The 17,305-nt window shown below is 42.9% G+C and overlaps 1 protein-coding gene across 1 annotated transcript in view; it reads left to right on the top strand.

Moving 5' to 3' along the window:
• sspo (SCO-spondin) overlaps nucleotides 1–17,305 on the top strand; it is a 74,348-nt gene that overhangs the window by 45,586 nt on the left and 11,457 nt on the right. Inside the window, 33 exon segments of the mRNA XM_061667054.1 lie at nucleotides 464–664; nucleotides 755–845; nucleotides 1,087–1,307; nucleotides 2,303–2,455; nucleotides 2,732–2,898; nucleotides 2,987–3,132; nucleotides 3,860–4,080; nucleotides 4,175–4,207; nucleotides 4,291–4,464; nucleotides 5,067–5,279; nucleotides 5,705–5,872; nucleotides 6,074–6,208; nucleotides 6,467–6,704; nucleotides 6,926–7,078; nucleotides 7,172–7,218; nucleotides 7,392–7,562; nucleotides 7,639–7,815; nucleotides 8,054–8,209; nucleotides 8,719–8,843; nucleotides 9,785–9,924; nucleotides 10,071–10,117; nucleotides 10,209–10,454; nucleotides 10,960–11,121; nucleotides 11,233–11,349; nucleotides 12,035–12,173; nucleotides 12,266–12,462; nucleotides 12,557–12,727; nucleotides 13,315–13,442; nucleotides 13,751–13,905; nucleotides 14,300–14,346; nucleotides 14,669–14,833; nucleotides 16,072–16,289; nucleotides 17,183–17,278. Coding sequence (XP_061523038.1) covers nucleotides 464–664; nucleotides 755–845; nucleotides 1,087–1,307; nucleotides 2,303–2,455; nucleotides 2,732–2,898; nucleotides 2,987–3,132; nucleotides 3,860–4,080; nucleotides 4,175–4,207; nucleotides 4,291–4,464; nucleotides 5,067–5,279; nucleotides 5,705–5,872; nucleotides 6,074–6,208; nucleotides 6,467–6,704; nucleotides 6,926–7,078; nucleotides 7,172–7,218; nucleotides 7,392–7,562; nucleotides 7,639–7,815; nucleotides 8,054–8,209; nucleotides 8,719–8,843; nucleotides 9,785–9,924; nucleotides 10,071–10,117; nucleotides 10,209–10,454; nucleotides 10,960–11,121; nucleotides 11,233–11,349; nucleotides 12,035–12,173; nucleotides 12,266–12,462; nucleotides 12,557–12,727; nucleotides 13,315–13,442; nucleotides 13,751–13,905; nucleotides 14,300–14,346; nucleotides 14,669–14,833; nucleotides 16,072–16,289; nucleotides 17,183–17,278 — 5,018 coding nt within the window.

The following is a 17,305-nucleotide window of genomic DNA, read 5'->3' as shown; positions in this document are numbered from 1 at the left end:
TTAACAAAGGTTTTCATGTAAACTGTGGACTCACGTAGAAACACACTTGCTCATTAGAGGGAGACATTACTGGAAATGTCCTCGTCCATTGAATTTAGTTTATCAAATATAAAGGCTACCAGACCTTTATTATGGGTTGGTATTTGATATTTTTTATATTTTTACTTATTTAGCACTACATGAAGCTCTTCAAGTCACTTCAACATACAGTAGTTCATTGGCACCAAGATGCCACATGAATCAATCATTTTATATCAAAGTGGATCGTAAAGTTGTCTTTTACAAGACAACAGCTTTACTTGTTTATCAAAGCCACTCGTTCAAGACTGGTGGACTCACAGTCTCACACACATCTTTTTTTTTTCTTCATTACAGAGTCCAGTATGCACTTATTCCTTTTACTAAAAGATTTTCATACACTGACAGAGATGAAGTTTATACTGTACAGTATTTTCTTTTGCAGAATGTGGTGGAGGCCAAGAAGAATGGCTTTGCGGCAAACCCTGCCCTCGTTCCTGTTCCGATCTCCATGGTGACACGGAGTGCCTAGACTCCCCAGGATGCAGCAAGACCTGCGGTTGCCCCGGTGACATGGTTCTGCAGGATGGCGTGTGTGTATCCAGGGAGGAGTGTCGCTGCAAATACGAAAACAGCTCAGCTGCTGGTTAGGGGCTCTTTTTTAAATTCTGAAAAATAAAGGATTTATTTCAGGGTTACTTTTGCATCAATCTCCATTTCCATTTTTCTGATTAAGATTCCAGAAATGCATCATGGGTGTGGCCTGGTGATACTGATTGGCAGTTTGCAAGTCATGGAGAGGAAATCATCACTGACTGCAAAAATTGGTTTGAATCATTTTACATAAATTGATGTTATTCACGTGTCGTGGTGAGCATGTCTGCCCAGCAGTTCTGAGGTTCAGGCCGTCTTCTGTAGAGTTGTTCTCCCCATCCCATCATGGCTTTTCTCCAAGTGCTCGTGCTTCTGTTCCCATTCCAAAAACATGCATGTATAAGTTAATTGTAAATTTCTTTAAATGGTCCATAGGTGTGAATGTGAGTGTGAATGGCATTTTTTTCCCCTCAGTTCCTGCCAAGCTGGGGTTTTGCATTGTCACTCGCTCCCCGGCTGCTATGTCGACGGATGGTGGGGCCAGTGGGGTCTTTGGTCTTCGTGCTCAGTTTCCTGTGGAGGAGGAGTTCACTTCAGGAGACGACAGTGTGATAATCCTTCTCCTCAGAGTGGAGGGAGAGGTTGCCTGGGAATTGGCGACCAGCAGAGAGACTGCAACTCACATCTGTGCACAGGTATTCACACTTTTACCACATAAAGCAGATGATTTTCACTTTTCTTTATATAATTTCAGCAGGATTTGTCCCTGTTCAATTTACTGATTGACAGTAGTTACAGTATGGGTTTCAAATGATTTGCTAAATGTATACGTTTGCATTACTCAAATACCCTAAATCTTAATTTCAGTAACAAATTGTTGTTTTATATATATATGTGTGTGTGTGTGTTGTCCTAGTACAATAATGAGCCGTTCCATTACAGTTATTTTCATTCTTGTTGACTATATATTATTATTATTATCCCGAAATAGCCTGGAGATTTTATCGAACGGCGACAGATGCACACAATGCAAAGCTACTTGAACACTATATCCATGGTATACATAAGTTAAATTGAAAAAAAAAATTGCAGTTAAGATATATAAATGAATACGAAGATTTCAATACAGATTGCACTGGATGGCATCGAGTAAATTTATGTGTTTTGCACTACCTTAATAGCTGGTTAATTATTGCCATATTGCAGTGTTTCTCAAACTTTATTGTCCCCAAGCACATATTTACATGAGAAAAATCTCATAGGAAAACAAAAATCTAAAATGTCACACAAGTATATAAACTAAAATAATCAATGTATGATCTGGTCTGAATTTACTAACAAATTTACTGCGGTGTGAAATCTGGGCCTGGTTAGTTAAACACAAAGCACAAATCTATCCATCTGCTGCATGAATGGCAACAAGTGGAAAGATAGATGGATTAACGATGATTCATTATTTGTAGAAAATTAATATGAATTTTACAACAAATTTAGTGAAAATTTATAATTTTACGCAGAACAGCTTATGATCTTTCATGGCCCACTCATGTGCCTCGGCACAGTAATTAGGAATCACTGACGTAGAGTAGCTATTTAAGTACTATACTTCTGTCCCTTTTGTTTTGATCTTTCTTTCAAAAACATGAGAAGACATAATTGTGTATGCCGTGTGTAATATTATTGCCTCTAGACTCGGTGGGCCCTTGGCTACCCTGGTCTCAGTGGTCTGCGTGCTCAGTCAGTTGTGGCGGCGGCCAGCAGTCCCGATTTCGGACGTGCAGCTCATCGGCCTGCAGTGGCGTCAGCCGCCAAAGCAAGACTTGCAATACAGAGGTCTGCCTTGGTGAGTCGGGCGTCACATCGAATTGCTGGACACTTTATAAGGGACAGCTGTTTAAGACAGCCCACCCAGGATAAAAATGGTACCATTCATTTAGAGTGCTAATTGACAAACAAAAAAGCAGATACAAATTTTAAAAAATGAAAATGAATTGAAGACTCTAAATCAGTGGTCCCCAAACTACGGACCTGCCTCCACATTTGGCCCGGCCCCCTGAACAATACCAGAGACCCATTATGATTTTTTTTTTCAGTCTGTTTTTTTTTTTTTGTTGAACAGAGGTGGGATGCCCCCCAGGCAGGCTGTACAGGGAATGTGAACGATGGGAGGGCTGCCCTTTCAGCTGCGACCAGATAAGCGGCAGGGAGGGTTGCTACACCGATGGCTGTGAGGAAGGCTGCCATTGCCCCTTACACACTTTCCAACACAACGGCGTCTGCCTGCATGTGAGTTCTTTTCATATCCTACAAGCATGCTCCTGAATACGATGCGTACAGTATGCTAAACTGCATATTATGATCTTATGCGTCTCAGGAGTGTCCCTGTTTAGTCGATGAGAAGGTTCTAGCTTCTCTGCAAAGTGTCTCTATCACACCAGTCTCATCTCAACTCCTTCATAACGTCTCTGAGGGAGTAGAGCTCCAGCCTGGAGACTCCCTGGTCCACGACTGCAGCTCGTGGTGAGTGGACAATTTAGGTCTCAGGCCTTTTCACTATGACGTCACATGTTCTTCCAGGTGGCAAAAGATGACGTGTTTTTGATAGCACTACGAGTAAACATTTCATTTAAACAAGTAATTTGACCAAGGCAGAGCAATTGAGAAATAAGGGTAAATGGCCTTTTTTCTACCGCCAAGTTTTGGATGTGTGAAGTTCTCTGTCAAAAAGATGTTCCATGAGGTAAATTGCGTTGAGAGAAGAAGACATAACGCTGGCTGTAATTGACTTTTCAGCAGGTAAGTTTATTTAAAAATAGAAGTGGTTGAAATTCAGACATGCTAAAATGATCATTAACGGACTGACTGTTAAATTTTGTATTTTGCTTGCTGGGATTAATCTTACAGGGTGCTCTTTAGACAATGAAAGGGATAGCGTGATTTAGAGCTGATTTTAGCCTGCAGGCTAACCGTTACGTTTTGCTAAATTTCTCAAAGACAACCCGACCAAACATTTTATGCGTAACTGTGAGAAAATGCTCGATTGGTCACTCCAAGACAATATTACGATCTTCTCTGTACAACAATTTACTGAATTTTATTAGCTCGACTTCTCTTCCTCACAAACAAGATCCACTTGATGAATGTTTAAAATGTTTTTTATAAGGAACCTCATCAGACTTCAGAATAGCCACCCATGAACTGGTTATATCGGCTGTCAACAAAACAAATCACCCTTCTCCTCTCATAGTGTCTGTGACCACGGTAGATGGAACTGTTCTTTAGAACACTGTCCAGTTGACGGCGGTCTGTCACCCTGGGGCTCCTGGAGCCCCTGCTCGCTGTCCTGTGGAGGTCTTGGGCTGAAGACCCGCACCAGAGGCTGCACCCTACCTGCTCCAGCTCATGGAGGGAGAGGTTGCCAAGGGCCGTACCTTGAAACCACTTACTGTCAGGCCCCTGACTGTCCAGGTAAAAAGGGAAAAAAGTACATTTGGACAGAGTGGTTTCTTATTTTATTTTTTATTATTATGTGTGTTGATGGCTGGTTTAATGTTGTTGACAGCTGTTGGTCCCACAGAAGAACCCACACTGCCAGGTAAATGGCAGTTCACATTTCACGTTTAAATGTATGGTTTACTATAGCGATACCACTCACACGCCCAATTCTTTATTCCATAGATGAGGATGCTGGTTTCACCGTCTGGTCAACATGGAGTCCGTGCACCAAAACGTGCAGTGATGCTCGTTCTCCGGCAATCAAGTCCCGCCACCGTCAATGCATCAAACCCCCCTGTTATGGGGAGTCTCACCGAGACAAAGCCTGCAACCTCCCCCAGTGTCCAGGTATATACAGTACATATTCATTTCAGAAAACACATGCTCCGTGTCATTTTGCATTTGGCTCACCAAGCTGCATGTTTTGCTGGTAGAACAAAGACATTTGGTGAGCATTGACGGAACAAACATGAGTCCTGAGACCAGCTTCGAGTTTGAATGAAAACAAGAAATAATAATCATTTCTGTCACTCTAGCACAGGGGTGTCAAACTCATTTTTTTGTCTCGGGCCGCGTTGTCGTTATGATTTCCCTCAGAGGGCCATTAGAACAGTGAAACCATAAAATTGTTTCATCACCAAATCATATTATTACCATCACACAACAAATTGAGGGATAACTAGTTTTTAAATCAGAAGACAAGGATAATGGTTTGTTCAAGTATTGTTTAAGTTACTGTAGAAGAAGGATTTGGTAACAGAAAAATGCAGTGTCTCAACTTTATTGTTTATTATTATGACAAGTTGGAATTTGGGTACAGATTTGAGTAAAAATCCCAGAAGTTGACAAGCATGCTTTGCTTTCGCGGGCCACATAAAATGATGTGGCGGGCCGCATTATGCTCTAGCACAATGAAGTGTATTTCTACAGTATTGAATTCCTCACTATCGCAGACTCAGATGGTGATGAGCTCTGCATTGGGGACGACTGTGAGCAGAGGAACTGTACCTGGACAGATTGGGGGGCGTGGGGTTCTTGCTCACGTTCCTGCGGAGTTGGCCAGCAGCAGAGGATCCGAACTTTCCTCAGCCCTGGCCCAAATGGCTCCTGGTGTGACGACATCTTGGGAGGAAATCTGGAGCACCGCTTCTGTAACATCAAGCCCTGCCGAGGTGAGACAGTCAACATTCAGAGACAGTCTGTCATTTTCAAGAAGTGCACTTAGTGTACTAAGAGATATACAGTGAATCTGCAAATAATTGACTCACCCCTAAAAAGGTTTACTGTACTGGAATTAACTATAGATGGTAGCAAATGACGACACTTGTCTAAATGAAGTTCCTCAACTCACTCACTTGATAGCGCCACACCTGAGGACAAAAATGGCAAACGGTTAGGTTTTTCAGCAAATAACGGAGGATAGGTTACCAAAAAAATGGGATTCGCTGTACAATGCTGGTCCTACACCACCATTAGTTTTGGATGGTTCCTTCGACCCCACAGTGACGGCATCGACCACACATTTTTCAATCAAAGGTAAAGCAATTAAAAACAACAGCATTTACAGTGTGCCCGGGTGTATTGTTAATGTCTGTAGTGGATGCAGACTGGTCTCGATGGAGTCCATGGTCCCGCTGTGATAAGCTTTGCGGCGGTGGCCGCTCCATACGCACCCGCTTGTGCTCCAGCCCTCCACCCAAGAACGGAGGGAAGAAGTGCGAAGGAGAGAAGAACCAGGTCAAACCCTGCAACACCAAACCTTGCGGTGAGACTAACAAAATACATACGCACAAACATTGCATATGTGACTCGTCATTATCTGAGAACAAGTTCATTGTTGTAGAAAATGGTGTGTATTCCTTCAGTAGATTCTTTTTTCAGAATTGTCTGCGGGGCACATTATGTGACTTGAAAAAGCTTGGAGCATTTTGGCAAAATTTGCGACCTTCTGTTCGTGTCTTGTCAGATGAACAAGGATGCCCGCCGGGACAGGAGGTCGTGTCTTGTGCCAACGAGTGTCCACAGCGCTGTGCTGACCTCCAACAAGGCATAGAGTGCCAGACCAACACTGAATGTCAACCCGGATGTCGCTGCCCTAAAGGTACTGAAATGATTTTATTAACCGGTAAGCTTGCGTATGTACAGAGGGTATGAAATCTTTTTGGGAGATTATTATAATAAATATACAGTTTTGCCCTTTTCATGTTGCTACTTAAGATACAGTGGAATCTCTAATGTTAAATGAAATTCATCGTGAGACATTGTTTGCCTGTAATCTGTACAGAAAAAAAAATGTTGCGAGCATCCACTTAATACCAAATGAGTAAACGTATATCACTCCCCTCGTGTGTGCATCCAGGACAGTTGCAGCAGGACGGCGTGTGCGTGCATCTGTGGCAGTGTGACTGCGTGGATTCACAGGGACAGATTTGGGCTGCTGGCAGCGGGTATCAGGTCGACTGCAACAACTGCAGCTGCACCAATGGACAGTTGGTCTGCACCAATCACAGCTGCCAGGCCACATGCACATGGAGCTCCTGGTCCAGTTGGGCGTCATGCAGTGTTACCTGCGGGCAGGGCCAGAAAACCAGATACAGGTACAGTGCAGTAAGATGAATGAACTGCCACTGTTACCACCGACTTTACAACTGTGTTAATATAGCATCTGAATGCACAGAACACAGGTTTAAAGCTTAGTTTATTCATTTTGATGGTTTGTGTCTATTATGTGCCCGTTAATCTTCATTTAGTTTTTATCCCTGCTATTTTATATCCAGATAAGAAGCAATAACAATACTACGAAACCACTGTGTGTCAGATCTCTAATATCAGAAACCGAGGCAACAGATTGTGAGTTTGAGGAAGTCAATCATAAACCCTGTGAGCCAGCGCCTTGCCCTCCCCTTTGTCTCCATGACGACCGGGAGTTGTATGTGGGAGACACCTGGCTTCTGGGAGAGTGTCAACAATGGTAAGATGCATGTTTGTAATTAAAGGGAAAAAAATAATGGTAAATGTATTGAATATGAGCAAGAAGATTGAACATCAGCGATTTACCTCCCAGCACATGCACTCCAGAGGGAGATTACTGCCAAGACATCGATTGCAGAGGTGGGTCACATTTGCATTAATAACAGTACGTACAAACAGATTTATCACGTGCCTGTTTGGTTCAATTTTGAGAAACATAACTTACAGTCACTGTATTCATTTAAGTGAACGAGTTGTAGGGACACATCGCAACAAAGCAATTGAACAATTTGTCTTCTCTGTGTTAATTCCAGTGGATGGTGGCTGGACTCCGTGGTCAGTGTGGTCTGACTGCTCAGTGACCTGTGGGCGAGGAACACGAGTTCAAACTCGCGCCTGCATCAACCCGCCACCACGTAACAATGGCTCTCACTGTACTGGGCCAGAGAGACGGAACCAAGAATGTCATGCTCCTCCCTGTCTCGGTCTGCAGTTCGCACAAATGTTATATTTTAGTGTAAATACTGGATCTTAAATGAATAACTTCCTTACTATATTCAGATGACCTTTGCCCCTGGTCGCCATGGTCACCATGTTCCCGAAGTTGTGGGGCGGGGACTGTGGTGCGGCGTAGGGTTTGCGTCTGCGGGAAGGGAGGAACTGCAGCGTGTCCTGCTGAGATTGAAGCTGAGATGAACCAAGAAGAGAACCAACTATGTTTTAAACGGCCTTGTCCAGGTGCATACGGTAGAGGGGAAACATGATTTACAATTTACTTATTTAATTGTGGGATCATGTTTAAAAACATGCAAAAGCACGACACAGGAAGGCCGGACCCGATATTTAAACCCCAAACCTGCAAAGCGCATGTTCAACTATGCTGCTGCCTTTACCGTATTAGATTATGTTAGTTAAAACCACAGTTTGACTTGTTGTTTGTACCTTGAAACATCACGGTTTTTATTTCCTTTTGCAGAATGCCCCATGTCAGCATGGAGCGTTTGGTCTCAGTGCTCATGCGAGTCTCAGAGGCAGCAACGTTACCGTGTAGCTGTCACCTCGGCCACCAGGGGGCAGCAGTGCACTCCTGTTGAAACACAGAGCAAACCATGCAGCCTCAGTCACTGTGATGGTGAGGTGTCAGTGTACTCAATTCAGTCTTTACACTATTGCCTTCCACTACTGTGTGACATTTTTCCACACTAGTAGGACAACTTTGGCATGCTTGGACAATGACGTTACTATTGAGGCAAAACAACTACTGTGCATTTTGATGCAAACTAGTAGGGTCCAGGACACTTCTAAAGTGCGACACCGTGTTTCTTGGTTGGGCCTACTAGTGTTGGTAGTAAGGTTTAATTTCATACTTGTACGTCATAAGTGGCAATAGTAGTGGAAATAAACTACACACTGCCAGTAAGACAGTTTATTCCGTAACATTCTTCTAGTGTGCTGAATTGTGAGAGCAAAGAGTGACCTAGTACATCAACTTTCACCTGGACAGCAACGATATCAAATAAACGCCCACGCGGCTTCCCATAGGCATAGTTTTAAATGGATTTTGCCACAAATGTGTTTCAGAATAATTACATGTGTGATTTTATACATTGTGTTGTACGATGACACTCGATGCGTTCTCAGAATGTGAAGCGCCATTCGTGTATTCCCCCTGTGGCAAACCCTGTGAGAAGCATTGTGAACTCCATGGACGTACAGATCTGTGTCTGGGTGTCAGAGAGTGTACACCCGGCTGCTACTGTCCACCGGTAATTTCTTTGCAATGGTTTTGTTCTTAGTATAGACACCAGTGCAGAAAGACTAACCTAAAATTGATTTTCATGTCAAATGGTTGAGGCTTCTTAACATTGCTACCACATTTGAGAGTCTGTATTGCTCTCGTAGTGAATATTTGATTTATTGTGCAACTAACATTGAATATCCTACTTGAATATACTACAACCTTTTATACTGTACAGTGAACCCCCCGCATATTTGTTGTTTGTTGTGTCCTCCGTCATTCGCTGAAAAACTCACTTATTTACAGTTTTTTTGCTTGGGCTGAGGCCCTGTCTGATAGGATTTCCTTGTTGCCAAGGAACTATGTTGAAGTAAGGGGAGGAGCTGAATGCAATTCAACCCTTTGTAGGGAGCGTCAATTACTTGCCTATTTTTGGCCTCTATCTGACTTTATGGGACCACACCAGCATTAAACCAACATTCGTTTAACAAGTGAAATATGCCACGCTATATACTGTTGGTTATATATCACTTTGATATGTGACAATTTCATAATGTTATTTAGCTCGGTTTGCAAGCTATCAGCTTTGATTTATTGCAAAATGCTCTCTGGTAGACTGACAATATGCACATACAGCAATAAGGAGGGCAGGTAATGAAATATGGAACAGAAAGCTGCTACCTGCAGTTATAAAACATGACAGCACTAGTCACTGTGTGAACTTGAACAATTATGGCTTACCCTTTACGTAAGATATAAATCATCGAACGTCACCTACAAAATGCATCGATCAATTGCCAAACAGTTTAGTTCGCTGTTGTTGTTGTTTTATGTTTGTTTTCAAATTATCTTCATGAGCATTGTTCAAGAGATACACGCTCCAGTGCTGGAAGCAGAAGGATCAAGACAAATAAGAAACTAACACAGTTCCTAATCTAATTGTATAAATGGTGTTTGTTGTCCCTGCAGGGGTTGCTGCAGCAGAACGGTAGCTGTGTACTATCAGAGCATTGCGGCTGCATCTACCTGCAGGACCAAGCTTCAGGACAATCCCCTATACCGGTCACGGTTCCTCAGGGGTCGACAGTCGCCATCGGCTGCAGTACCTGGTTGGAGCCCATTGCTTTCTAAATCAATCCATATTTTATATTTGCTTGCAAGGCAGAAGAGAACTGTGGGGGATTGTTGTGTTAACTAATGTGTTTGTACCAGATACTGTATGAAGGAATCTGTTTATCTGTCTGTATGTCGTCAGCCTTTGCCATGATGGGACTTTGGAGTGTGACATGAGAGAGTGTGAAGGTAATCTGAAGATCTTTTGCTTGAATAGCATGAACATATTTCCACATTGTATCATAGATAGACCTGCTGGTTTGATTGTTTTGTTTTGCAGTCATCCTCAGTGAATGGTCAGAGTGGACCCCTTGTTCTCCCTGTATGCCATACTCCTCGCTGAACCCCAGTAGCAGCCTCCTGGATGAGGCTGTCAATGGAAGTCAACTGGTTTCAGTCCAGAGGCGTTTCAGGGCCTGTTTAGACTTTGACTCCGGTTTTCCAGTGTCCGGAGAGCAGGAGAAAAGTCAGTGTCCACACCCGCAGGTTGAAGACAGGCTGTGTCCCGATGCTGATATCTGCCAGGGTATCTTTCAAAATTTTGTTCAGTTATTTATTTCATTTTGTTCAGTTATTTACTCAGATTGTACCCGAGAGATTACTAGGCTGCTCTGGCTTGAAATCAATCATTCATGATGTGCTGTGTATGAATTGTTGTTGTTGAATAATGATACATCTTTTTTTAGTTTTCAGTTTGAATTTGGAGAGATCTGAGAACATAAACTCCTAGTTTGTTTAAAATTGAGATTCATGATTTGCATGTGTAATGGTGTTTGGATTTGCAGTCATCCACCGAAAGCCTGAGTGGAAATTAAAGTAAACATTTGACAAAATGTGTAGAATGAGAGCTTTGGAAAGTGATTTCTCTAAATGCCAGTCAACAACATATAATTGTGAAGCACAAAACGAAAACTCAATAGCTCCAATTTGCTTGAACACACACAAAAATGTCTCATTGTCATAATAACTACAATATTATTGGGATTGTGGCACAGATGACGATCAGTCAGATAATCTTTTCCATGTTTCAGATCTATGTCAGTGGAGTGTGTGGAGCGCGTGGACAGTTTGTGCAGAGCCGTGCAGTGGCGGAGTCAGGCAGCGCTACAGGCATCCTCTGGCCTCTCCCCCAGGACCCCTCTGCCGTAGCCAGCAGACACAAAGCCAGAGCTGCAACACGGGACTTTGCCCAGGTATAACCAACAAGACTGTCACGTCAAGCGGTCTGCTCTATATCTCTAAGAAACAAAATGCAAATTGTGCTGTGCATGCATGTATTGAACAGGCTTTATTCTATATCCAAGGTGAACGCTGTGAAGATAGGGGGCGGATCTACCAAGAAGCCTGTGCCAATCAGTGTCCTCGTAGCTGCACTGACTTATGGGAGCATGTACAGTGTCTCCAAGGTCGTTGTCATCCGGGTATGTGATGACTTCCGTCAATTCTTCATTAAAGCCCTTTCGATCACATTACTGTCATAGACGACACCCCACAACAGCCGTCATACTGATGGTAGTGTGTGGCACTATTTATTTTAGTAAACTCAATAAATCTGAGTAAATCATCATTATCATCTTTCATTTACTATTGATAGATTTGCTGGATGAAACAAAAAGTCGAGGAAAACCACCATTTCTGTAAAACAAGAAGAAATAATTGCCATATAAATCACCAAGATATAATTCCCCCATAAATCTTGAAATCACGTTCCTGACAAAAAAATTAAGTTCACCTCCTGTTGTTCCCAGTGGCTCAAATACAAAATAAAAACCCTCGCAAGCAGCTACAGTGGGCTATACTCACGTCCAGAGTCTCACACGAAGATTAATCGGCCATGTTCCTGATTTCACTCGTTAGTCTACGCCCCTTAAAGTCACATCATGAGTTATCTGTGCAATAATAAGTGTGACACAAATGTCTAAATTGCCTAATGCTTTCTTGACTGTTATCGAGTCATTTATTATAGTCATGCTTTGTCCTTTGCTGTATAATGTGATTTTTTTTTCATGTGTGGTACATGTAAATCTTGATATCTTTTCTCATCGCATGACAAATCATTTCATCTTTCCTAACTTTGTCACCTTGCTTTCCTTTCTGCCCTCCCAGGTTGTCGTTGTCCAGAGGGACAACTATTGCAGGACAGCCAATGTGTGCCGGTGGCAGATTGTCGCTGTGGTATCCCATCGGGCAATGGGACATTGGAGTTCATGCCAAATGAAGAGCTTGTCATGGACTGCAACACCTGGCGAGTAGAACACCGTAAAGCGCTGACTGACTGAAATGCGGGCACAAGAGCTCATTTTTTATCTCCACCTCTCAACCCCCTTTTGTTCACAGTGTATGTGAGAATGGCACTCTAGTGTGCACAAATCTTCCCTGTCCCTCATATGAGCCTTGGTCCGTATGGACGACATGCTCAGCTACTTGTGGGCGTGGCCAGCGGACACGGACGCGCCTCTGCCAAGACACAGATGGCGGCCCTTCCTGTTCTGACACCATACAGACAGAAAGCTGTGACTTGCACCCATGTCCAGGTCTTGAACATACTTACGCGTCTTCTAACTATCCCATGCATTTGAGACTTAACTTGGATTTGCATCTGTTATTTAAATACAATTTTCCATGCAGTGGGATGTTTGTTGAGCGAATGGTCAAGCTGGAGTGAGTGCAGCGCCACGTGCGGAGGTGGGTTGTCGATGCGAAACAAGACAATCCTTCAGGAATCAGAGCCAGGCGGAACCGCCTGTGCTGGGCCACTTGAGCAACACACTGTCTGTAACAGCAACAGCTGCAGAACTGGTAAAAGAAAGAAATATCAAATGGTGTACCTTCCAAAATTCGATGAAATCTGTCTATATTATAGTGGGTTAATGTCATAATTTAGGATTATTTTTCCAATATTTATTACAGTAGTTATTTTTACGGTACAGTATGTTTGGGTCATGCACTTTATCGCGAATCACGTAACCTTCACTTTCACATTTCGTTAGCCTAATATCATAGTTGCCTCAAGTCGTATTTGAATTTCTTCGGAGAACAAGGGAAAACTATTTTTAGCGAGCACATTGGTAATAGTAACTTCAAAACCACTTTACCATTTATGCGATTAGGCTAACAATTTAATATTCTACTTATTCTATCTTATTTTGATAAATAAGAATTGGAAAATGTTAGAAACACCTCTCAGTAGTATATACTGTATGTATTCTGTCATGCATTTCTACACCACGATAAACTGGAACTACAGTAATAGATTGTTGTAAATAAAAACAAAAAGCATTACTATTATTGTAAAGGCATTTTTTTTTTTTTTTTATATATTTACACAAAGATATATTTATTTATTTATATGAGTAAGTGTTTATTAAATATGGTGTACATTACAGAGTGTCCGGATGGCCAGGTGTTTAGTGACTGTTCAGGTTCCTGTCCATACACCTGTGAAGATCTTTGGCCCCACACTCAGTGTTTAGCAGGACCTTGCAACCCCGGGTGCTCCTGCCCACCTGGACAGGTCTGGATACTCCTTTATACTGTATGTGTTTATTTGAAAGTGTATTGATGTGATTGGATGGAATATGTAAATGTATATACCTGTATGATGGAATTTAACAGGGTTAATGAAATGTTGCTGAACTTCATGAAGCAGTGACAAAATAAATTACCATACTATAGTAATTAAGCTTTCATCTGCTTGGATATTGGAATATACGTATAATATAATATATAATCCAGACTTTCCACATGAGGTGATATACATTGTGCCCAGTCTCATGCATTGTTTTTGATGTTTTGTTTGTTTTTTGCATATATCTTAACCAGGTGTTGCAGAGAGGCTTGTGTGTGTCACGCGCCGACTGTCCCTGTTCACTACTCTCTTTGCCAATTGCCTACCAAACCTTAAATATCAGGACAGAGGAGAGGGCAGACGTCCTGCTGTCACCTGGAACGTCCTTCCAGCACCTCTGCAACACTTGGTACACAGATTATTTCAGGCGAGAGTCATTAAAGCTGGGATGGAAATGTTGTGAGAACCCATCTGAACCCAAGTGTGACATGGAAAGATAAGCACCACAGTCTTGGCAGAAATAGCAAGACAGACTAATGTTTGTTTGTTAATACTTCTTAAATCCTGCTTTAAATGCACTTTGTCTGAGTTAAGTTTCATGTCTCAACTATCCATTTTGATACTGTGATATCAAATGGAAAGGATGCAGCCGACACGACGTACTGTACTGTCCTCCATGTCCTGTTATTTCATATACTATAGTACGTCTCAGCCTTGTGATGTGATGATTGCTTAGTCATCCTTTCTTCACCAGTGTCAAGCTTAGCACTAATACAACTCTAAATTCTCCTAATTGTCCTCAGTGTGTGTCGAGGAGGAGTGTTTAACTGCACCTCCAAGCTCTGCGACGGTGAGTGATGCTCTGCCTCAGCTTCTAATGCCGAAAAGTGGTTCAGACACTTTGTAGGACCTCACTCTTATTGCAATGAAAGCACCAGGACTATAAAAAACTTCCATTTCTTTCAAGTGTCGAGAGGATGATGTATTTGTCAAACCGTTTGTAATAACAGCTAATGCACTCGTTGACCAATGATACAAGTGAGTAGTTAAAATGTGTGTGTGTGTGTAAAGTATGTAAAATAGTTTTGACCTTGCATGTGGACTCCAATTAACCATTTTTTAAAAATTATGATTATTTTTGCTTTTACACATCACATTTTCTCACCCTCTAGTGGACTGTGAGTGGTCCACTTGGTCCCAGTGGGGTCCATGCTCAGCTAGCTGTGGTACAGGACAACAAAGCTCCACCAGAACTGTGTTGCAACCCAGCCAATATGGCGGGGTCCCATGTGAGGGCCCTGACCACCGCACTGCTGCCTGCAAGGCCGCCGATTGTGGTGAGTAATAGGAGGAACTATCAAGTTACTTTGTGACAATTTTTGTGTTGTGCGTCTAGCTTTACCGGGAATATAATACATTCAAACCGCAGTACTTTTTGAGTTCCTACAAATGCACAACAACAATATCAAATTGTAGATAAAGACTATCATTCATGTGGGGTTATATTGAAACATAGTCCACTTAATTATGAAGTTCTGATTAAAAAGATGGCCTTCTGCTTTGAGTTTTCCAAATGGGTCCTTTCAGTGTTTGACAATGTTCCCCGCATATTTCCAAATTGGTACACACAGATTTTTGTAACCTACTCTATCCTAAGTTTTTCACTGGAAAACGTACCTATTTGCTGTTTTTGTGCTCGGGCTAAAGCTCTGTCTAATTTTAAAAGTATTGCTTTTGTTTCATCTTGTGGCATCTTGGTGCCGAGGAACTCTGTTCAGGAGCTTCATGTCGTGCTTTGCTGACATCTTGTGGCATCCGAAGGCAATTATAAACCTGTAAACATGTAACAAAAACATTCTGGTGCTTTTTAGGGGACTAGAAAGGATGAATGGTATTTCAATTCATTTTCATGGGGAAAATAGTTTTGGAAAGTAAATTGAGTTATAAGCTGGCGGCATGGTGGGCGACTGGTTCGAGCGTCTGCCTCACAGTTCTGAGGACCGGGGTTCAATCCCCGGCCCCGCCTGTGTGGAGTTTGCATGTTCTCCCCGCGTTGGTTTTCTCCGGGCACTCCGGTTTCCACCCGCATCCCAAAAACATGCATGGAAGGTTAATTGACGACTCTGAATTGCCCGTCGGTGTGAATGTGAGTGAGAATGGTTGTTTGTTTGTATTGTCTGTCTGCGATTGGCTGGCAACCAGTTCAGGGTGTACCCCGCCTCCTGCCCGATGATAGCTGGGATAGGCTCCGGCACGCCCGCGACCCTCGTGTGGGGAAGCGGCTCAGAAAATGGATGGATGGGAAGCTTGGTCACAGAACAAATTAGGCTCATAACTCACTCTATTGTATAAAAGCACATACATTTTGCCACTTGGACTAATCACCAAACACTTCAATAAATCCTCAATGCGCATCCACATTTTAGATATCCTAATTTCCTTTCCTAACTGATCTATCAATTCCTATTTCCCTTTTCCTCTATCCGTCCTGTAAGCTTCCGGTTTTATCTTCCCTTTCTAATTTCCTTTCTCCTGACACACTGGTCATCACTTACTGACTCTTCCCTCTCTGCAGCGTGTCCTGACGGGGAACAATGGAAGAGGAGGAGGAGCTTGTCGGAAGACTTTCCACTGTGCGAGAGGAGCTGCGAGGACATTTACTTCCCAACTGCCATCAACTGCAGCCACTCCTCAGAGGGCTGCGTGTGTCAGGAGGGGCTTTACCGAAACACCGATGGCGTGTGTGTCATCCCTGCTCTCTGCCCCTGCCGTGACCAGGGCATCGTGCAGGAGGTAAACTTACTTACACACAGGCGCGCAACAGCTCACACCCAAAGCAGACCTACGGCCGATCGTAACTTGTAACTATTGTGCCTGGGTCATTGTGGTGCGTCTTCACTCACGCTTTCCCTCTCATTCACTCCCATTGTGTTGTTTACTCATAAAAGGCCGATTAGAAGATGAGTGACGTGCCCTGGGAGCCATATTACACCACAATGCCTCTCCCGCCCATAGCACCATCAATTATGCATGGCGTGCTGTAGAAAGCTGGCACTCTGACCGCAACTGGGCAAGCCTGCCAGGAATAATTTATGAAGAAAGGGATATTATAGGCTTATGAGAATTAATCATACTCTGACAAGAGGTCAGATCCCCCCTTTCTTGATCTTTCTCCCGATGACTCTTTTTTTTTTTTTTATTATTATTCTTTCTTTGCTCCCGTCACTTTTCCTTTCCTCATTCTCTCTCACTTGTCTTGTCAACATGCGATGACAAATGTCCCTCGAAAGACCCTCAACGGCTTTTCTAATCAACCGCCTCATGGCCGTTATGCCAAATAGCCGAGTGTGAGCTGCAAAATCACCCCGTGGAGTGTACTTTTCATCTGCTGAACCTAAGAAGTCTCAGCGATTGCTATTGCCAACATATATAAATGTGATGGCCCTTGCAGTCTATATAACAGTTGTATTTGCTGTTATAATTACAATGTCATAATGTGACTCTTGCTTTTACAACAATGAGGGCGGTGTACTATATGTAGCGATGTCATACATTGATCCTAAGCTATCTGAGCCAGCTGCACTTCATAAAAAATTCAGTGACTGGGGACAGAAATTTGAGTGAAAATGTAAATGGCGCATATTTGTTTCTGTGTGTGTGTGTGTGTGTGTGTGTGTGTGGATCAGGCAGGATCAGAGTGGGTGGAGGACTGCCTGTCATGCCGTTGTGTGAACGGGAAGAAACTGTGCCAGCCGAGGTGCCCTGAACTCCGCTGTGATGAGGTGAAACACGCTCGCTGACGTTTAATC

Source organism: Phycodurus eques, chromosome 21, assembly GCF_024500275.1.
Source record: "Phycodurus eques isolate BA_2022a chromosome 21, UOR_Pequ_1.1, whole genome shotgun sequence".
NCBI lineage: Eukaryota > Metazoa > Chordata > Actinopteri > Syngnathiformes > Syngnathidae > Phycodurus > Phycodurus eques.
Note: the sequence above shows the minus strand (reverse complement) of the source record. Positions and strands in the feature narration are given on the sequence as shown.